The 22,715-nt window shown below is 38.8% G+C and overlaps 3 protein-coding genes and 1 long non-coding RNA gene across 5 annotated transcripts; 3 read left to right on the top strand and 1 right to left on the bottom strand.

The window, feature by feature from the left end:
* Positions 1–46: 46 nt before the first annotated feature.
* LOC143879379 (uncharacterized) lies at positions 47–2,071 on the bottom strand. The gene is made up of 3 exons (XR_013251232.1): positions 1,772–2,071; positions 1,573–1,633; positions 47–224 (listed from the first exon to the last, which is right to left on the bottom strand). It is a non-coding gene; the product is annotated as an uncharacterized LOC143879379 (long non-coding RNA).
* Positions 2,072–5,882: 3,811 nt separating this feature from the next.
* Positions 5,883–8,280, top strand: LOC143878259 (xyloglucan endotransglucosylase/hydrolase protein 2-like). The gene is made up of 4 exons (XM_077380556.1): positions 5,883–6,048; positions 6,514–6,614; positions 6,912–7,105; positions 7,722–8,280. Exons 1-4 carry the CDS (start codon positions 5,883–5,885, stop codon positions 8,104–8,106), a joined length of 846 nt encoding a protein of 281 aa, XP_077236671.1. The 3' UTR covers positions 8,107–8,280.
* Positions 8,281–10,912: 2,632 nt separating this feature from the next.
* LOC143879376 (xyloglucan endotransglucosylase/hydrolase protein 2-like) lies at positions 10,913–15,765 on the top strand. Of its 2 annotated transcripts, none has more exons than XM_077381731.1 (4): positions 10,913–11,121; positions 11,764–11,864; positions 12,139–12,332; positions 15,228–15,765. In XM_077381731.1, exons 1-4 carry the CDS (start codon positions 10,938–10,940, stop codon positions 15,610–15,612), a joined length of 864 nt encoding a protein of 287 aa, XP_077237846.1. In that variant the 5' UTR covers positions 10,913–10,937; the 3' UTR covers positions 15,613–15,765. The 2 variants fall into 2 exon arrangements, with proteins under 2 accessions (XP_077237846.1, XP_077237847.1); XM_077381732.1 differs by lacking the exon at positions 10,913–11,121 and adding an exon at positions 11,370–11,400.
* A 4,971-nt stretch (positions 15,766–20,736) lies between these two features.
* Positions 20,737–21,914, top strand: LOC143879377 (snakin-2-like). The gene is made up of 4 exons (XM_077381733.1): positions 20,737–20,853; positions 20,937–20,963; positions 21,054–21,096; positions 21,529–21,914. Exons 1-4 carry the CDS (start codon positions 20,800–20,802, stop codon positions 21,711–21,713), a joined length of 309 nt encoding a protein of 102 aa, XP_077237848.1. The 5' UTR covers positions 20,737–20,799; the 3' UTR covers positions 21,714–21,914.
* Positions 21,915–22,715: the final 801 nt, after the last annotated feature.

Below are 22,715 nucleotides of genomic sequence, written 5' to 3'. Positions count from 1 at the left end.
CATGGCATTCAATATGCCATGGTCACAAAAACAATAGATCCAATCAAATCAATATCATAGATCTATTAATCTAAACGGATCTAACCATGCAAATAAACTAGAATACAAAAGAAAAGATTAGTAACTTATCTCGATTGGCTATGGCGGTGATCGATTGGGCTGGATCTTCGATTGCCTCTCTAGTCTGCGGCCTTATCTTTGATGGGGAAGATCTCTTTGGTTACCTTATTTATAGAAAAATACCTATTAGAGTTCCACACACAATAGAACTCTAATTTGCATAAGGAGAGGGATAAAAACTAGAAGCAAAAAAATTCACAAAAATTGCTTGAAGAAAGAAAATCTAAATCTTCCACAATGAGGAATAATCTAACACAGAAATTTCAAGCCCGAGTAGACTACATTGCTTCCTGAGAGACAGGACTGAGGTGATCTCACTTAGATATCTTTGGTGTATACATTTGTGATGGCAAAGAGGATTGGCACAAATACAACTTTTTTTAGAAAGATAACATTGATCAAACAAAGAAAGGATTACAAATGCACATTAGGAGGCAAAGATTGCCCCCTAAACAATGAGTCTTCAGATGCACCCAATTTGGCAAGGTGATCAGCCAAATCATTTGCACTTCTAGGAATAAGTGAAAAGGAGATAACTCTATCCAAACACATTAATCTCAACAATGAATTTGGCTAGTCTCCACAAACCGTTGCTAATCCCCTTGGCCTACAACATAGTGTTGGAAGAGTCGCCTTCCACATCCAAACTCCCCTTTATCCTGTTAAGGTAGATGATCAATCCCCAATGGAGAGAGCACAGACCTCGTCCTCAGAAGAATCAGTGTGCCCGATCCGGCCAGAAAAAGAGTAGATGATGCTAACCAAGAAGTCCCTAAAGATGCCACCAATACCTACCATCCCTGGGTTGCCAACCGTCAACATCGTGGTTGAGAACGTTTCTGGGACAGGGTTTCCACCTGGCTTTCCACTTTTGCTTTAGGGACCGTGCAAATCAGCATCGTATCTCAATTTCTGATGAAATAGCTAGAAGAAATGACAGAGTGTGTACAAAACATAGAAGCATATAGCTAGTGATTTGTGAAAGAAAGTAGTGACGGGGTATTTTGGCTTCATAAGACCCACACCAAAGATATAAATGTCATCCTCAGAGCTACTGTGAGTGTGTAACCATACTGGTTGCAATGTCTGCCAATGACATGAGTTCAATGGAATCAAAAGCAAGCAACAACAAAGAAGCAAAAATATTAAGAACGTATAAAACATTAATACCCAACATTGACTTTTGATGTCTTTTCAGAGATGTAACAGTGTCTTCAATGTAAAAGCAAACTAAGGTATACTTAGAGAGCTAAGGAAGAAGAAGGCAAAATAACAGAATTCATGAATTGCAAAGAAACAAAAATCATAAAAACTCAGTAATATTAGGACAGATGTTCACTTCTAATGTCCCCTCTAAAAATAATATTCACTTACTAATCTTCTTTTTAAATTCATCAATATAAGAATGAGAAATTACACCCTCCAAAACTTAGGCCATAAATATATTTTTACCTATTTGTTCAGCGTTCTCACAATTGTTGGGTTTCAATGAAGAAAGATGTGACTTCCATAGCTGGAAAAATACAGAGCGCTGATTGTTCAGGGAAATAAACTACTTGAATACAATGATCCAATCAGCATAGCTAATATTTCTTCCTTTCATAAAGATACCAACCCAATCAGGGAATTTTTTTTTTTTTTTGAGACATACCTACAATTCTACAAACAGGTTGAGGACAAACGAAGCATATAGTGGGGGTGGAGAATAGAGCGTGACGGAATCCATGCCGTGGACACTATTCCACGTCCCGGCTCCCGGCTCCCCTAAGTCCCATTAAATATTGAAATATGAACTGTAGTCTTGAAGAATTAAATCCAAACTTTTACTTAACGTATTCATTTGAGAGAATGCTAACATGAAGGGCGCCCTTGCAAAAACCAGCTATAAGGCCACCCCTATTGCCTTATTGGACCATCTCACCAAAGTGCATTTATAATTGCCCAGAAAAATATAAAATTACATGAATAATACATGCTCTTTAGGCTACGTTTGGCTGCCATTGCTGCAAAGAAGAAACAAAAAAACGAAAAGAGAAGAAACAAATAAAAAATAGAAAACATAAAATATATAGTAAAAGAAATTTTAAGGGAAATGATTTCTGCGCTCCAGTGTTTTGATAAACATGCGCCCCACTTGTTTGTCATGTAGTATTAAAAGGGTTGTCAGAGGATATTACGGTTCTCAAAAAGCTCTTAAAACCCTTTTAAATACTACACGACAAACAAGTGAGTGCATGTTTATCAAAACCTTGGAGCGCTGAAATCATTTCCCGAATTTTAATGACGATCATATTTTCAGAGAAATTATATGATGAAGGGCTGTGTTTATACATACCCATCATCCCATCCTTGGTATTTGATCCAACAGCAGCTCACTAATTGGGGAGTTGCTGTTAGATCAAATATTAAGGGCGGTACCTCTGATTATGTGTTCATATATGAGGCCTTTCATCAACTTCTCCGTATTTTCATCCAGGGGCGGAGGCACATATAGCTTGAGGGGGGCCATGGCCCCCCATGACTTACAAAATTCCTTTATATGGTGCATGGCTATACATGCATGCCAAGCTAGTTTAGTGGCCATGGCCCCCCAATGACCAATGCAGACAAGTGTAAATTAATTTGGCCCCCAACTGTAAATTCCTGGCTCTGCATGTGGAGAGAGAGAGAGAGAGAGAGAGAGAGGTTGGCCATAAAATTCGTTCCACCATGAAAGCAATCAAGGCAACAATGAGTTTTATGTGGTTAGCTATTTTACGAGTGTTTTGTGTAGTCATTTTGTGTAGAAAATGGAAGATTAAAGAAAAAATGGTGATGCAAGGGAGTATAAGAAGAAGTCGTAGAGATTTAAGGGGAGGAGAATACTCAGTTTGTTGTTAGTGTCTTGATATTTTGTTATTCATTTGTCTTTTTCAGTGGAGGCTCATTTGGCCATGTATCTCCCTAGCTTCCTTACCTTGCTCTTATGCATTAGAGCACGCAAATCGATTAATTCAATATGGGCACACAAACATTAAATACTGAGGAAGATTTGTTATAAAACCATAAGTGAACTGTCGTGCTCCATATTTGGGCTGCTCTTTGCACTTATTGTGGTTAATTCGTTTACAATGTGGAATTTTATTTCGTTAATACATGATGCTTAAAAGTAGATCCAGTACGTGGTGCTCTGGAAGAGGGATTTTAATATGACTAGCTTCTTGGGTGAAAGAATCTGTAGCACTAGAATCACACTAGGCACGCACAAACTTCGTTAGTAAGAATGCCTTGGTTGATCTTCTTCTTTTTGGATCGTAATTCACTTGCGAACGAAATCAAAGCAAAAGCAGACCAGATAGATTTCTCCTACGTCCCAATGAAGTGTGAGCTTTTCAGGTATCATTCAAATTGCTCTTTGCAAGTTATATATTTCTCCTCACAAAGCCCCTATAATACAGGATATTAATATCCCCAAGGCCATGTGTTGATAACGAGACGACTCACTTTTTTGTACACTCTGGTTAGCTGGCGAGAGCTTTTTGCAATTGTAATAGCATTTTACAGCTAGTTAAATGTGGGAAATGATAAATGTGCCCCTTTTCATCACTTGGGACACCCAGCTGCATTGTACGTGACAATCAGGTCACTTCATTCCTTCAGATGTGAAGTACATCAGCACCTTTGCAGTCATAGATACACTGTAGCTGGGTGTCCCAAGTGATGAAAAGGGGGCGCATTTATCATTTTCCAATGTAAAACAAGGTTTGTCCACATGTGACTATAGGTGCTATAAAATCCCCCCCTTTAACATTATCCGTTAACTTTCAAAGGTAAGGAAAAACATTAAAGGGGGTGAATTTATCCTCAAGCAGTGAACCATTCTCACGGAAAACGTTAAGGGAGGGGGGGGGGGGGGGGGGAGGGGGGGGGATATCATTTCCCCTTTAATTGGGGCGATGATATTTTCACTCCCCCTACGTTACGCATTCGCTCCCCTCATTAACGTTTTTTGACGTCAAATCAAGTTAAAAGGGGAGCGAATACATACTGTAGGGGGAGTGAAAATATCATTGCCCCTTTAATTAACCCCCTAAAAAGTAGGAGAGAAGCTTCCCTTTATCAGTAGTATATTAATGTATGTAGAGAGAGAGAGAGAGGTGCTAGCGTCCGTCACAAAAGGGTTTTCGCAGCTAGTCTATCGCATGTCAGACCAGCCGCCAAATGCCTTTTGCGAAGGACCCTAGCAAATCCCAAATTAAGCCAATGATGATGAATTGTGGAACAAAACCATGAAAGGCACTCAAAACTTGACTCTAAAAACTCAACAAACACACCCACTAACAAGTAGGTTACTATAAAAGAAAAAAACTCCCCCATAAACAAAGATTCAAATAAGCAACACCACAAACAAACACTCACAACACAATCATGAACACCCAATGGAAATGATAATGGAAAGCTCAAGCCCTTCTTCCAAGCACAAGAAATGAAAATAGCCAGACTATAGATCCTGCCACCACTGACGGGAAACTGATGGAACTTCCCGATTTTGCCGGAACTGGGCTCATCCCATACATTCCGTCCATGCCAGGCATTCCGTCCATGGCCGACACTGCCAAGACCATAACGGCAAAGAAAACGGAAAAACTAACAGCAGAACTAGAAAAGGCCATATCTCTCTCTAGTGGTAATCTTGCTACTTAGTTATGGTGTGTGATTTGTGTTGCTGGAAACGGGTATTTAAATGAGTTTGCTATGGTGCATGGATGATCTGTTGCCAGCTTTTTAAATGGCCTTAGAGATGGAGATTTTTATGTTTTTTTCAGCTTGTTTTATTTGTACAACGTAATATGAAGGAGTTCATAATGTTTTTAATTAGCAGAAGCGTGCCGAGAACGCCGAGGGTTACTCCTTTGGAGCTTACACTAAGTACAATCATTGCCTGAGGGTTACTCCTTTGGAGCTTACACTAAGTACAATCATTGCCTAAGAATTATTTGACGTTCTGGAGTCTACCGTGATTGATCCATTCTAATCCTGAAGGTGCATGGCTATATGTTAGGACGATCTTAACCGTCTATATGGTGGCCATCTCATAGATGGTGTTGCATTTCTAGCATGCCCCGACTATGTGGCACATGGAGAAGGTGGCCCACAAAATTAACGGCCAAGATCACTACTTATGTGTGTGCACTATGTGCATGGTGTACCAAGTAGGAGCTATCCAACATACACCCGAGATAGATCATGTCTTGCAAAGAATGTTAGGTTTCGTGCAAAACCTAAAAAAGGTAAGAAGCCCACTTTAGTTTCCCACAACAATGGTAGCTTGATTGTATTAGGAAACAACCTAAGTGGGAAACAAGCCACAAGAGAAAAGCCTTCTTCTCTTTATTTTTAGCTTATGTTTCGTGCAAAACCTAGAAAAGGTAAGAAGCCCACTTTAGTTTCCCACAGCAATGGTAGCTTGATTGTATTAGGAAACAACCTAAGTGGGAAACAAGCCACAAGAGAAAAGCCTTCTTCGATCTCTTTAGTTTTAGCTTATGTTTCTTGCAAAACCTTAAAAAGGTAAGAAACCCACTTTAGTTTCCCATCACAACCGTATCTTGGTTGTATTAGGAAACAACCTAAGCGGAAAATAAGGCAACTTTCCGAGCAGGTCTGTTCGAGGATAGCTTGGGAGCTAGAATTGCCTAAAGGAGTTGTAGAATATGACGTCCAAGTATTGTATATATATGAGCACTGGTATTGAGCAATAAGAACAATACACGTTTCTTCCAATGGCTTCTACTTTATGGGTTTTTCTTGTATTTGTTTTTGTTGGTGGGGCAATTGGACAGAATGATACTAGTTTTGATCAGAACTATGTCATCCAATGGGGTGGAGACCATGTCTTGTCTCTTGACCAAGGAAGAGAAATTCAGCTCTACATGGACAAATCCTCTGGTTCGTCCTTCTATATGTTTTCTTCTTCTATTTTGTCTTCTTCTCCACATCATCATCATCATCTCCATCTTGTTGTTGTTGTTGTTTTTCTTATTATATAATTCAAGGATAATTGTCTATATACCATGTCTGTTCGCTTCACAAAGAAGAGAAATTCAGCTTTTCATGGACAACTAGTTTTTGCTTTTTATCTGATCATTTTCATCTTCTAATTGCCTTGATTGTATGTTTTAACGTTGGGTAAAATAATATGGTGTTTTAAACTGAGAGGAGCTTATTCCTTTCATACTACACAACGGTTTTCTCTATTAGACGGCTAAAATCCAACACTAAAGATAAATTTCCACACATGTAACTGATGGAAAATGTCCAATGATCAATTATAATGTTTTCTGCCAGAATTACCCAGTAAAGCTATCCTAAAACCATTATCTGATTGTCATGTTATGCTTTTGTGAATTGTAGGAGCTGGATTTGGGTCCAAATTGCATTATGGTTCAGGGTTTTTTAGTATGAAGATGAAATTACCTGATAAGGATACTGCAGGGGTTGTTACAGCTTTCTATGTAAGATCTCCTTATTTCACTCGATCATTATCTTCTCATGCAATTTTAGTAGATGCTATACTACCGGAAAAATCATTCATGATAATTTAAAAAAAAAAAAGCTTTTTCTTGACGTTGCCCAAGCTAATCCTATAACTATCTTTCACTTCCAAAAAAGTTTTTACTTGTACTGTTTATAGAATCAATTATAAGGTTGAATTATTGACGCAGAATTTATAAGGTTGAGTTGCTCTCAAATGGTTGTTTTGCTAGCTTTGATGATTGTTTATCTTGACTCCTTTATGGAATTATGTTCAGCTGTCGTCGCAGACTAGTAATCATGATGAGCTGGACTTTGAGTTCTTGGGTAACAGGGAAGGGAAGCCCATTGTACTGCAGACAAACGTCTTTGTAGATGGTCAAGGAAATAGAGAGCAAAAGATCCATCTCTGGTTTGATCCCTCATCAAGTTTCCATACTTACAAAATCCTTTGGAACCCGTATCAAATAGTGTAAGAAGAAAACAACTCTCTCTCTCTCTCTCTCTCTCTCTCTCTCTCTCTCTCTTGCTGCCACCCACCAAGAGAAAAACTCTCCTAAGGTTCTCTAAAAGCCCTAACTGCAAAACTTTTCTCGTTTCCCTTCCTACCACAGCCACAATTCCAGTTATATAGGAATCTGTGGTGGTGGAAAACAAGGCAATTTCCAAACATTCTCGTATGTTATTTGTAAACTTATTCAGCCATTCAGCCATTCACCATACAACAATATGAGATTAAACAAAAGGGGGCACTTCGGTTTTTTATGAGATATTGGTATTATTTTATTTGCTATGAATTTTGCGTATTTTGGTCATTTTATGTGAGAGGGGCACTTTAGTAATTTCCCTTAAAGTATCGGTACTCTATAGTTAGTAATTTCCCCTGCATTACGCATGCGCCCCACTTACGATCATATGGGTCCCCTGGTGATGTTCTACAAGATCGACACTCTTGAATTTATATACATTCCTTCCTATGCCCTTTGTGGGACCAAAAAATTACCTTTCACAATTGATGGTTAATGTGACTTTCTTATTTGTTCTCATATGAGGAAACCAGTTTAATTTACTTGGATTTGGCATTGCAGGTTTTTTGTGGACAACATCCCTATAAGGGTTTTCATGAACAAGACAAATATGGGAGTTGATTATCCATCACAACCAATGCAAATAATTGTAAGCTTATGGGACGGGGAAAGTTGGGCCACTGATGGAGGCAAGGAAAAGACTGATTGGACACAGGCGCCATTCAAAGCCTACTTTCAAGATTTCGACGTACAGGGATGCCCTTGGGACAATTCCAACAATGAATCATGTTTATCCTCGAACCTTTGGTGGAGCACTGCAGAATACAGCACACTAAACACTAGCCAAACAGAAGCATATGAAAATGTGAAGCATAAATATATGAAATATGATTACTGTTCTGATCAGAAGAGAAACCCAAAGCCTCCCCCTGAATGCCCACAATAAGGGCAACCCCTTAGACTCTCATCCGTAGATTCGAGGCCATATACAGTAATACCTTTTTTTTTTATGGGTACCACATAGTCATATACAGTAATACTGGTCTGAGAAAGTAGTGACATTAAGCTTGAAATGGTTTATGTAGTAAGGAAAAAAATTAAAGTTGTGGTAATGAAAGAGCTAGGCATATTTACTTTGATAATTTGCTGATCGATTCTCTGGTTGTAATGAGAAGTTTCGATTTTGTCCTCTAGAAGTATGAAATGCATGTGAGGATGAGTAAAGCGCTCCAATGTTTTGATAAACATGCGCTCACTTCTTTGTCGGGTAGTATTTAAAAGGCTTAAGAGCTTTTTGAGAACCGTAATATCCTCTGACATCCCTTTAAATACTACACGACAAACAAGTGGACCGCATGTTTATCAAAACACTTGAGCGCATAAATCATTTCCCTTTAAACATGTGAAATATCATTCACCTGACCCGGCTACACAAGCCAAGGGCGTGCCAACAACCGCACGCACAGAGGGCTCCATCCCATAAGCATGCACGCAAGATATTTAATTGTATCTCAAAATTCACAGTAGGATTTGGATATAGGTTATACAGAAACGAATTTGGATATAGGTTATATAGAAGTAGAAGGAAAGGAAAATAGATTCCCATTACTTTCCTTTTCCTCTTGATTTGAGAGGAAAGTCAAAATAGAGAAAAAAAGACTTGCATTTGGAAAATTTGCAGCCTAACATGTCCTTTTACTATAATATTTTGATAAAAACTTGATTTTTGGTGCAACCAAACCGACCTTTTAAAGAGAATGAAAGAGAAAGAAATGGACTTCTATTTCTGAAGTGGGATTTGCAAGGTTTGACCAACCATTCAGTTGTAAGTTTTAATCATTGAGACATTAATAGGAGGTAAGCAAAAAATTAACTTCTTAATGACATCTTAAAGTGCTTCTTTTTAAGCATATTCGATCAAAGGTCTAGAACTAGAATCAACCAATTAAGGGTGGGATACAAAAAAATAGGAAGGAATAGTGATGGTCACCAATACTCATGGACCCTATCACCTTGTACCGAAAAAGATATATTCGCCTTCTTTTCTGGGCTATCCCTTGTACCGAAAAAGATACTAAAAGAGTAGTCGTAAATACACTAGAGTGGTTGGCCTGGGGAAGAATCACGCATAAGTCAGAAAAATCTTTTTGAGATCCCAGGCCAATCTCTCTCTCTTTCTTTTCTGTTTTGAGATCCCGGGCTAATCACTCTTTCTTTCTTTTCTGTTTCTTCCTTTAAATTAGTTTCCAGGTTTGCTCGTCAGTCTAGGAAAATAAAAAGAATCAATTCCAGACAACATTTCTTCAATTCAACTTCAGTTTCTAAATTTATAACGTCGGATTTGTTATCCACTTTCAATGCACTAAAATGTTAAAACTTTATTGATCAATTTAGGGGCTTGAGATTTGCTGTGGCTTGTGGTGGCACACCAAATCATGGCCTCACCCACTACACAAATGTATCACTGTATAATAGGCTTTGAAAAGGATTAAGGTGCAAAGGAATACATGACACAAGTTTTCATATTGTTAAAAGTTAGGGTTAGGTCATTGCGAAATAAGCCATTAATAAACCATTATGATATCCCATTCTATTTGGATACATATTGAGATTAACACTTCTATAATATTGTACCATTAATGATAAAGAAATTAAGCCAATACATGGAATCCATTATTTGAGTCTTTTCTTTTCTTTTCTACTTCTAAATGTGTTTTAGATTAGCATAATTCTGAAAAGACAGGCTGAGAACTCCTTGATCGGATGATCCTAGCCACATCCATCAAACCTTGTTTAGGGCTCTCATAAGTTACACTGTTGATTATTACCGTAGGGTTGCAAGTTGGGTAGGGCCAGGTTGAGCTTTTGCTAAAAAATTGAATTAGAATTTAACTCGAATGGATTTTATGGTAAAAGTTCTACCCAAGTTGCACTTGTAGTCCTTCATCTCATCACGAGACTAAGCCCATGTGGATCACCTCATGATTTCATATAAGATCAACCGCCTCCATTGCACATAGATAACACTATGTGGGACCCAAAAATTACATGTTACCATTGATCCCAAAATTGGTCTCCTTTCATACCAAAGGGTTCCCCAAATACGATTTCACAGCAAAGATGCAATGGCTAGAGTCATGGTGGTACATTCCTAGAATGCCCCGACTGTTTGTGGCACATAGAAAAGGTGGCCCAAAAAATCAACGGCCAAGATCAATATTCATGTGTGCGTTACCTGCATGTTGCACCCAGCACGAGCCCACACATTCCAATAGAATGGGGAACGATTGCGTGAGAGAAGAAATGAATAAATAATAGATCCAACATATACCTGAAATAGATCATGTCTTGCTTGAAGCTTCAGCAACAAACCATAGCCAAAATAGGGCTGCAAATTGTTAGGGTGGGGGCCATCACTTTTAGCCGTTTAACCCTGAAAACCAAACCCCAGCAATGTGATGTCATGCCCATATTGCCATGGAACCACCTTTGCCCAAATGATCCATAATAACAAAGAAAGACACAAAGTCTATCTCTCTCTCTCTTGCATGTAGTAAAAAGGAGAAATCAGAAATAACAAAAGGGTATTCCTTTTTATATATTGCTTGATCAGTAGCATGATAAGGTTTGTTAGGAGGATAGCATGGGAGCGCGAATTGCGTAAAGGAGTTGAAGAAAAATTATAGTTCACACGCTTCGCGTTTGCTTGTGAACATGACGTCCAACTAATGTATATATATGCGAGCACTGGTAGTGATCGAGTAATATAAACAATACATGTCTCTTACAATGGTTTCTACTCTATGGATTTTGCTTGTATTTGCTTTTGTTGGTGGGGCACTTGCAAGTAGATTGAACGATCCTAGTTTTGGTCAGAACTATGTCATCACATGGGGAGGAAACCATGTCGTGTCTCTTGACCAAGGAAGAGAAATTCAGCTCTACATGGACAAATCCTCTGGTCCATCCTTCTATATGTTTTTCTCTTCTTTTTTGTCTTCTTCTTCTTTTTAGTCTTATTATTAGGTATTTGCTAGGCAATTTCTCAGAATGCCATTTTGCAGTTGACTGTTGCATGAGAGAACAGCCACATAGGCTTACTTTGTAACTAATTTTTGTCTTATTCATTTATTTTATCTGTTGTGTCAGTTGCCAAATGTCTTTCCTCTAAATTGCCTAGCAAATCCGTTACTATTGTTAATATTATTTATAGTTGGGCCCAACATGGACAAATCCTCTGGTTCGTCCTTCTATATGCTTTCTTCTATTTTGTCTTCTTCTTTTTTGAATGGCAAAGAATTAATATTATAGAGAAAAGGAACTCTGGAATTGGAGGACCCTGGCTATCCAGTTGTCTTCTTCTTCTTCTTCTTCTTTTATTATTATTATTATTATTATAAATGTTTATATATAATTCACAGATGATGCTCCTGCTAATACTCTTATTATTCATGGGAGGCATGTGTTTGTTGAAATAAATGGTAGAAGTTCAGCTTTCCATGGACAAGTCCTCTCCTTAGTCTTTTCATTTTCTATTATCATTTTCATCTTATTGCCTTGATTGTATGGGTTTTTTAGCTTATTATGTTTTTGTGAATTGTAGGAGCTGGATTTGGGTCCAAATTGAATTATGGATCAGGGTTTTTTAATATGAAGATGAAAATACCTGATAAAGATTCTGCAGGAGTTATTACAGCTTTCTACGTAAGATACTTTATTTCACCTGCTCATTAATTGCTATCTCATGCAATTTTAGTTGAAGCTATAGTACTGGAAAAACCATTCATGATCAACAGAGAAAAGTTTTTCTCTTGAATTTGCCCAAGCTAATCCTTTAATTATCTTTATAGAATTTTTCGAGTTAAATTATAAGGTTGGATTATTGATGTAGAAGTTCGAGGGTTGAATTGCCCCCAAATGGTAGCTTTGTTAGTTATGATGATTGTTTATCTTGACTCGTTAATGGAATTATGTTCAGCTGAATTCGGCTACTAGTAGGAGGGATGAGGTGGACTTTGAGTTTTTGGGTAACAGGGAAGGGAAGCCCATCACACTGCAGACAAATGTCTTTGTAAATGGTCAAGGATATAGAGAGCAAAGGATCCATCTCTGGTTTGATCCCACATCAAGTTTCCATACTTACAAAATCCTCTGGAACCCATATCAAATAGTGTAAGAAGAAAGGACTCTCTCTCTTTCTCTCTCTCTCTCTCCTTTGCACATTCGCATATAATCCCACAGTTAGATACTCCTGAATAATGTACAGGTAATACACATGACATGTGTAGGCACGAGGGACCCCATACGTGTGCCTTTGCCACAAAAATAGCACCAATCATATAATTCTAACGTTTCAAGTTTCAATTGCAGGCTTGTAGATGAATAGTTAAATGGAAAAAATTGCAATTCGACATTAACAAGAAAATATCTACATATTTAATCTTCAGGATTATTAAATGGTGCATTTTCCATGGCTATACCCAATCCATGGTGGAATTTGGGGTGGTTATTCTGTTTAAACCGAACAGAATACACCGAAATTTGGTAACCGAAGTAATTTCGGTAACCGAAACTGAACCGAAATTATCCGTAACCGAACCGAATAAAAATTCGGTTATTCGGTTAAAACTGAATAACCGAATTGTGGGAGAAAAAGAGGGAAAAAATCAAATCTCGGTTTGGATCGGAGGGCTAGGATCATCCGATCGAAATGATTTTTTGAGCACAACCTAATTAAGTTGTGATCAATCAAATGGACGGTTTTGATCATCCTACGAAGTGCACATATAACACTTTTTTTTTTTTGGAAAAAATGGTTTTCATCCATAATTTCGGTTATTCGGTTAACCAATTTTTTTTTTTTGAGAAAACCGAAACCGAATAACCGAATTTCCAAAAAAAAAAAATACCCCAAACCGACCAATTCAGTTCGGTTCGGTTCGGTTATTCGGTTTTAACCGAATAATGCTCACCCCTAGTGGAATCCACAAATTTGAAGATCAACCTACAATTGGAAAGTAAGCATAGTTACAAAGTTCCAAATAATTGACAAGTTCTTGAAAAAGTCTTCGAATATTTTATGTACCATAATTAAACTTTGAGAGAATCTAAATTATTCAAAAAAATTCTCACTTCTTGAAGTAAATGAAATTTGCCAAATTAACCTAAATTTTACTACTGAAACAAGAAATTGATGAATAATTCATTAAATTCTCATATATTATTTATAAATTTCATGAAAAATTCAAAATTATTGAAACATACATTGTAGTAAAAACTGAGATCATATAATATTTGTCATGAGATTAGGGTACTTTTGCTACTTTTAGGGAGATGATTTTCACACCCCCCTGTAGGATTATAAGCCCCCCTAACATGATTTGACATTAAAAAGCGTTAAAGTCTGCCACAATTCATGTTAAAAGGGGGGGCGCATAATCCTAGGAGGGGGGGGGGTTGAAAAACTCATCTCTCATGATATATTAATACTTTTATCATTTTTTACTTAGATGTTTGTATTTTATTAATATAATATTTTAGATGAGCATTTTGTCATTTTCCATGAAAAGGGGCACTTTTGTTATTTCCATGCATGGGATATGGGGTACTTTGGCCATTTTCCTTGAGATATGGCTATTTTTGTTATTTTCAATGATAGATAGGCATTTTGCTCATTTTAAGTATTTTTATTATTTTCCATGATGTATGGATAAATTGGTCATTTTTGGGAGATAAGGGTACTTTGCCATTTTCCATGAGATATGGGTATTTTGGTCATTAATTTTCCTAAAAAAAGGGGCACTTTGGGTTTTTATGAGATATTGGTATTATTTATTTGCTATGAGATTGGCGTATTTTGTTGTTTTTTTGAGAAAATTTGCCAGGCAAATCCAATCCGATCGTGGACAAATTAAACGGAAAAGTAAAATAAACACAAGCAAGCCACAAGATGAACACTAAGATTTTACGTGGTTCAGCAAAGCCTACTCCACGGGCGAGAAACACGATATTTTACTATGAGAAAAACAAAATACAAGGATTAATCTCAAACCCAAAAAACTGGCAACCCTTTCCTTTTTTTTCTCAAACCAAGATCGTACACAAGAGAAACCCGAGAAAACCCGAAAGAAAACCCAAGAAGAAACCTAAGAAAAAAACCCTTTTCTTCCTTCTTCTTATCTCTCTTTTTCTCTTTCTCCCTTAGGCTAGCCGTCACACCCTAAGCCTCTCGCTCGTCCTCTCTTGCCGTCCTTCCCACAAGAAAAAACCTACTCTCTTTTGGTATTTAGGTTTTCCCCAAAACCTAAAAAAGTAGCTTTCCTTGTTGCCTCTTGCCTTCTCACCCAAGCAAGCCACGGTGGGTGGGAAATAAGGCAACTTTCCAACAGTTTTTTCTGAGATGACACCTTAGTAATTTCTCTTAAATTATGGGTACTATTTATCATATTCATGAGGGAATTTGCTAGGGACAAGCGCAGAAGGCATTTCACGCACCAGCTGTTGCATAAGAGAGCAACCACATAGGTTCACTTTTTGACCTATTCATTTAATTCATCCTATGTGGCTGCTCTCTCATGCAGCCTATATGGCTGCTCTCTCATGCAACAGCAGGTCCCCGAAATGCCTTCTGCAATGGTCCATAGCAAATCCCTACCAAAGTTCCATGACCGGTCATAAGAATCCCTTACGACCAAACCCCCCTTAGAAATGAAAAATACTTATATTTGCCCCACTTCACATACATGGTGGGATCTGTTGATCCGAAGAGAAATTCCTGCCAAATGCCATCGAGAACACCTTCATCGTACGCTTCTATACCCTTGATCAATTATCCCTTGTTCCGGGTCCACCAAGGAAAGCTAAACCATTGATTTTTTCGTAATCCTATATAATATGCGTTTGATACTTTGATGTCCATTCGGGATTGTCCTGTCACGATGTTTTACAAGATCAACGATTTTGATTTTACAAAGATGCCCTCCTATCCCCCATGTAGGACCCAAAATTTGTCCCTAGATGGGACTTTCTTATTCCTTCTCATATGAGAAAACCGATTTGGCATTGCAGGTTTTTTGTGGACGACATTCCTATTAGGGTTTTCATGAACAAGACAGAGATGGGAGTTGATTATCCATCACAACCAATGCAAATAATTGGAAGCTTATGGGACGGGGAAGATTGGGCCACTGATGGGGGCAAGACCAAGACTAATTGGACACATGCGCCATTCAAAGCCTACTTTCAAGGTTTCGACGTGCAAGGATGCCCTTCGGACAATTCCAACACTGAACCATGTTTATCCTCTAACCTTTGGTGGAACACTGCAGAATACAGCATACTAAACACTAGCCAAATAGAAGCATATGAAAATGTGAAGCATAAATATATGACATATGATTACTGTTCTGATCAGCAGAGATACCCAAAACCTCCCCCAGAATGCCCACAGTAAGGTTAACCCTTTAGACTACCTTTTGCCTTATTAGAGGCCATAGAAATTAATACTTGTCTGAGAAGTCCAAGTAGTGACATGAACCTTGAACTGAGTTATGTAATAAGGAAAAGAATATAAAGTTGTGGTAATAAAGGAGGCTTAGTTTGATAATTTGTTGATCGCTTCTCTAGATGTGCAGTTTGGGTCATTGGTGTAATGCAAAGTTTTGATTTCGTCCGCTAAGAGAATGAAATGTATGTGAGGATGAGAGTAAATAAGGCAACACAGCTGAAGTATAAAATAGGAATATAAATGATATACATTAGAAATGTATTATTTGTGTTTGAGTGAAGCTGTTGTATAGGTCGCCTATAGTGTAAGTTCTTAGATTGCCTTCCCCCATAGACATACACGGTCATAGAATGTGATTAACTAGGTTAAACTCTTCTATTTTTTTTATTTTTTTGTGAAATTTCTCAGTTTGTTTGTGTTTCCATTGATCGCTTGATGGACAATTTTCACAATATGATCACTTGTCTAAAAGATAGATGACTTGGAGCGTCCCTAGAATTAAGGGGTGCGAGTGATCCACTTCGGATTCATGTTGTATCGTATTTTAAATACAGGATCATGATTCACGTTGAAAAGGAGCACATATATGAATGTCCAAGGTTTTAAATTTCGGCCGAAATCTGAAATCCGAAATCTGAAATCGAAATGTAACTTATTTCTGTCGAAATTTTGGAAATTTCTGTAATTTCAACGAAATTTGAGAAAAAAATTAATTTTTTAATCCTTTACCAAATTTCAACTGAAATTTCGAGAGGCTTTACCAAATTTCGGAATTTCGGGTGAAATTTCGTTGTCGGTGGGATCCGAAATTAACCCCGAAACTGAAATTTAAAACCTTGTGAATGTCCTAGTTCCTGCTCAGGGTGTACCCAGTTAGGGTTAGAAACGAGAGAGAGAGAGAGAGAGAGAGAGAGGAGAAGAAGAAGGAGGAGGAGAAGGAGGAGGAGAAGGAGGGGGTGTTATAAAAGTATGCCATAACCTTCAAGATTTCAGATGCCAGGTGAGCGATGGAGAGACTATACACGTCAGCACGAAGAATGAAACGCTCATCTACTTACATAATTAAGCACCGAACAAATGTCGCTGTCGCTCACCTAAATGGAACTAACGATTAGTCCTATCAATCAATAAGCCATTGGCAAAAAGTTAGGATTGAATGTCCAATCATAACTTTAACAAGATAAACAATGTCTGAAGAAGATAAAGATCTATCTAATCTTATGATTTCAGCAGTTAGCAACATGAGTTTGAGATAGGTGAGATGATACGTTCATATAAATAAATATTTTACATAGTGTGCTGCCGTAGTACATTATTTTTGAAAAAGTATTGTACCGCCCACTTCATAGGATATCCACACCGTTCATTTGTTAGGCCGCAGCGTAAATATGATGGGCCCCAAAAATCATTTCCACATGATGATCATAACCCTCCAATCTATTAGGTTTCAATAATGTGCAGTCCCACTACAGATCGGATGTTTAGGATCATTCTATGGAAATGAGTCGCCGGGGGGGGGGGGGGGGGGGGGGGCAACTTATTTACGTTATGTCCCAACTAATGAGCGGTTTCTATCATCCCATGAAGTGGGCCGTACAGTACTTATTGAAATAGCTGGACAATATACGGCCACACACCATATAGAATCTCATTTACATATAGGGAAGTGATATATCCGCCCCTTTTGATTACTTGGGACACCCAGCAGTGGTGTACGTGGCAACCAGGCCCACTGAAACCGTCTAACATGAAGTACATCAGCCCCTCTACGGTCACTGATACACTGCTGCTGGGTGTCCTAAGTAATCAAATGGGGCGGATATATCACCTCCCTTACATATATGGGGAAATGATATCATCCCCTCCCCCCACAAGGGTTTCTATAAGAGTGGTTCCCTGGGTGAGGATAAATTCACCCTTTAACGTTTTTCTGTGTCTTTAGAACTTAACGAACAACGTTAAGTGGGTGATTTTATCCGTGGGGGGCTATCATTTCCCAATATATATAGTCGGTAGAATTGTTAGAATGCTTAAGCAAATAGTTTGTCACAGCTAGTTTGTCTTTTTTAGATCCAAGCTACTCAACTCCTCTTAGTCCAATTATGTTTCTTCGACACCCAAAACGAGCTCCCCGTGTCTTTCACCAGGGATCTCGAATCTTATTTTGATAACTGGCCTCTGCAAACTACCTAATCTGGAAAATCCAGTTCCTTTCAATCTTGAATAGTCATTGATGGGACACAAATACGGCTGTATTCCCAAATATCGCCGCATGTCGTCCATGCACGAGCAGAGCCCAAATCATCATGAAGAAGGGCGTTGGAAAACAGCAAAGGCCACACAATCATGACACGTGTCACCCTCTCGCCGCCCAGGCCTCATCATCACAAATCATGGAAGGAAATGGCAGCCAAAGCCATGCCCGCCGGCGAAGCAGGGGGACGGCTCAATCCTGCAAAAGAAGGTTTTCTCTCCATAATGATGAAAAGGGCCGCGCGCCTCCCTTTAAAAGGGAGGAAAAGGAAGAAGGGAAGGGGAGACTTTTCCGCTGAAAAAAGAACTTCACCCATTCTCCACTCCGGACACCAGAAAAAAAGGCGAGGCAACAACAGAGGAGGCTAGGAACTCAATCCTACTCTCCCTGTTAGTCCCCTCCGACCCACTCACTCACGCACCCAAAAAAGACTCCACACACTGCCCCTGATAACCCTGATCGAAACCCCTTCCCCTTCTCGCTGTTCTTTATATTGATTGGTTGAAGGATCTGACTTGGGTGTCGAAGTGGTCGTCCGGGACCCACCCCGGACCCCCTGACTCTCTTTGTTTGTGATTGCAGACCCCGCGGAGGCCCTCTACCGACCGCGCAATCGCAGACCCGGATTCAGACGCCATCAGTCATAAATTGCTTGGATAATTGCATTACATCATCTTGCCTTTTATTGTTTAAACAGCTGTCAAAGTTACTATAGAGCAACAGTTCTCATATTTCCTCTTTCTCTGCTCTATTTGGTTGCTTCTAGATGGCTGAGAGAATGGAGAAAAATAAGCCAATGAGATTTAGACACGAATGGAAGATGAAGAGAATATTAGGAGGAGATTTGCGAATAGTGTTTGGTTGTGCGAGGAAATTAGCGGAAGATGCAGAGTGTCATTATCAAAATATAGGTGGAAAAGAGAGAGAAAAGTAAGAGAGAGAGAGAGAGAAAAATAATAAGACAAGAATTTCTCCTAATTCCCCGAGAAATTTTTCCATCTGTTCTCTCTGGTTTGGGTCTGCCTAACCCTACTTATTGACAATAAAAAGAAAGTTACTACAGCTCCCAAAAAGTTCTTTAAAGCCAAGTAAGAAAGAAAAGACGAGATTAGTTTGTGCAATTATAAATAAAGTATTTTTTATGAAGAAGACAAACAGAGGGGTGAAAAACGCCGTGGAAAGACAATGATCTCCGCTTGACCATGTTTTGAAAATTGGATAGACCCACTTGTTTTAACGTTTTTTTTATTAACCAGCAGTCAAAGGCTATTACAATTTCAAAAGCAATCTAATCAGAAAAGTGAACATTACACCAAATTAAGTCGTCCCATTATCGAAAAAATGGTCGCGCCGATAACAGTCGCCTATACAGAATTCCCTATAGGTTACATGACGTGTCAGCTGCTGATTATCCACGTGTAACCTCAAAAGACGAGCCATGTATCTAGAGAGCTGGTTCCCATAAATTGCCAGCTGGAATCAATGAGCTGGCACTCCCGAAGTTAAAAAGCGTCAACTCGAGTAGCTGTTGACTCCGTACCTACGTGTCAGACGACGGATGCGACACCACCCACGTCACTGAGCTCCGTATCGCGCGGTTGTTGAGCTTCCACGTGTCTAAGTAGCTGCTGCCCTTGAATCTTTTATGCCCTTATTTAAGTCTTAAAAATAAATATTAAAAAAACATTCATATCTTCCGAAATAAATACCGAACTTGTTAGCTGGAAGTGTGGAACAATACGCCTCATACAGGACAAAAGTCCAGAAATAGGTTCACTTTCAGTCCAGTTTCTTTTTCCATTACTCTATATAGTGAAATGATAAATTCGCACCCCCTTTAAGATTATTCGCACCATTGTAACCTGATTTGACGTCAAAAAAAAGCGTCGAAAAGAAGGGTAACGCCGTAACGGGAATAGACTTTAACGCTTTTTGACGCCAAATCATTTTACAGTGGTGCGAATAATCCTAGGGGGTGCGAATTTATAATCATCTTTTTTAATATTTGTTAGGAGATTTTCTCACGTACCCCTAAATAATTGTCGGATTGTCCAGCTCATAAATCTGCTTTAACGTTATGGGACGCCGCTGAACCAGGAAAACGACAGCATTTCAGCCCCAACTATTGCTGAGCTGTTTTCCCTATTCTTCCTTAGTTCCTTGTCATCTTCTCGCATTCGAATCCCAAGGAAAACGAATGAAAACATTGGAAAAAAAAATAAAATTGATTTCCCAACATCCGAAAACATGAACGCCCTCACAAACTCGTATTTTTGTACGCCGGTCTTATGCTCCTTTGAAATGATAGAGGGTAAGAAGTAAGAAGAAAGAAGCATGTAGAAATGCTGATAAAATGGGGGTGGAAAATGTTCACCTCGTTTTTTAAATGTTAGCGGTATGGTGAACCTCAAACGCTGAGAGATTAAATTAAAAAACGTAAAAGGGTGAAGGAAAATCTCTGGTGCTGGATCCTATTGTGCCGGTTGTTGGACCAAGCTATATCTTCCCACGTGTGCTGTTATTAAAACTTTAAAGTTTTGTTTTATCTAGTGGGACCCACTCAAAAATTGTTACAATTCAGTACGCTCTCATCGATTGGACTATTCTAGCCATTGATTCACATTCAACTTTCGTCGATCCAATGTTATTATTCAGCTTAATAGTTAATATGGTAGAGTTTTGCATCCATAGTGGGCCCACAATACTTTAACTTTGGTACTCCTCGGGCTACCGTCCTTCTCCCTCATGGCCACGGTTTTTATTTTTTTCGTAATTATGATTAAAGGGCGAGGGTATTTTGTTTAGCTGTCACGAAATAAAGTGCTATAAAGTCCAACCAGGGACTCAGGGAGTACCTACAGAGTCCACTGCTAGCTGCCATGGCGTTACGGGTGCTTTTTCTTGCTGTGGTTTTGGTGATCCTCCTTTCCGAGGTAGAAGAAAAACCAAAATAAAGGAATATATTTTCGTTTTCTGTCTAGTTTTTTTTTTTTTAATTCTTCAGTTGCATGTTCAGGTTCAAACAAAAATGGAGGGAAGTCAGGTATTTTACTATGGGAAATGATATTTTATTATGAGAAATTAATTAAGTTTTGTGAGAAGATAATTAAACAACTAATGTGTTGTTCTACAGGTAGTTGCTGGAAGTGGAAACAGGAAGCTGGTCGATGCCATAGGTGGGGTTTCTTTGGTCTTTTCTGCTAGGCTTAAGTTATCTTCCCCAAAATTAATAAATTAATTTAACCCGAGCTTAAGTTATTATTATTATTATTATTATTAAAGGAGGGTTAGGATCATCCTAATTTTCTCGCCACACTCTATCTACATCATAGCCCAACAAATGAACGGTTTGGATCACCCAAATAACGTGGGTCACACTGTTTTTTTGGCCGAACGTGCATGCACGGCCTTCCACCATATAAGTTCTCACAAATTACAACCCGCTCCTCGAGACGTTTAAATTTATTTATTTTGTGTGGCCCACGATTGATCGAACGGTTGTAAGATTCACTTTTTATAAACATTCGCTGCGGATCTTGTATTGCTCCCTCTGTTTTTACCCACACGAAAATGTTAATAAGATATCTATTTTGTTTTCTTGTAAATAGATTGCGATGCGTTGTGCAAGGTGAGATGCAGTCTTCATTCGAGGCCAAACGTGTGCACTAGAGCCTGCGGCACGTGCTGCTTCAGGTGCAAATGCGTCCCACCTGGAACTTCAGGAAATAGAGAAGTGTGTGGGAGCTGCTACACCGACATGCTCACTCACGGTAATAGGACCAAATGCCCGTAGTAGGCCCCACCAGTCAAATATGCACTCCTTTTCTCTACTTATTTTATATATGTGGACTATGGCTGTATGTGAGTAATGTATGTATGTTCTATGTAGTGTGTACATGCGTGGGGTTGGTGACTTATGTGCATCCCATGTTTATGGAACTTTAGTCTTTTTATATTTAAAAAAAAAAAATCATTTGAGTGGTTTTAAATGGTACCTACTGACGGTGATAATGTCATGTGTTATTTATGATCGGTGGTTATGTATCTTAAGTATGCATTTCTTTCCCTGGTAGATGTTTTGTTCAGCTCGTATGGCCCCGGTCTACTTTAAGCTTCTCCATGGGATACAATGAGGCTTGCGCACGTTACATAGTGGGCCTACCATTTGGTTTTTCTTGACCGTCTATCTAATATCTCCAAGATTGGCAACTCCAATTGTTGGTAAATCACTCCAAGGGACTATCCTAATTCCTAAGAACCAATGAAATGTATAGTTGGTCACAGGAAACTTGTTTATCTGCGACGCTTTTCAATAAGAGAGTTCTCTACACACTAGCTTAAAATACAGTGGGGGCATACATTGTTTGGGTGATCCAAGCCCTCCATTTTAAAGGCCCTCACATAGATAGGGTGTCTACAAAAAATCAGATCCATAGGATCATCCCAACCCTACGATTTGTGGAGGTAAAATGGATGTCTTTAAACCTTCACAAATTAGTCTATTTTTTTGCCTCCACAGTTCGAATGGTTAGGATGATCCTATGAATCTGATTTTTTATGGACTCCCTATCTATGTGAGGGCCTTAAAAATGAATGGTTTGGATCACCCAAATAATGTGGCCCCCACTGTAATTTAAGCTAGTGTGTGGATAACTTATCTACACATGTGTAGGAACCGTTTTCTCGAAATAGCCACGTATAATTTAGGCGTAGGGGTGTAAATGAGCTGAGCTGAGCTTGCTTGGCTCGATACCTGGGCTTGGGCTTGAACAAGGCTCGAGCTCAGGTCAGCTCA

This window comes from Tasmannia lanceolata, unplaced genomic scaffold (genome assembly GCF_043159265.1).
Source record: "Tasmannia lanceolata isolate RefF3 unplaced genomic scaffold, GAP_Taslan_0.1 ptg000006l, whole genome shotgun sequence".
In the NCBI taxonomy this organism is placed as follows: Eukaryota; Viridiplantae; Streptophyta; class Magnoliopsida; order Canellales; family Winteraceae; genus Tasmannia; species Tasmannia lanceolata.
This window is presented reverse-complemented; position numbering and strand designations above follow the sequence as displayed.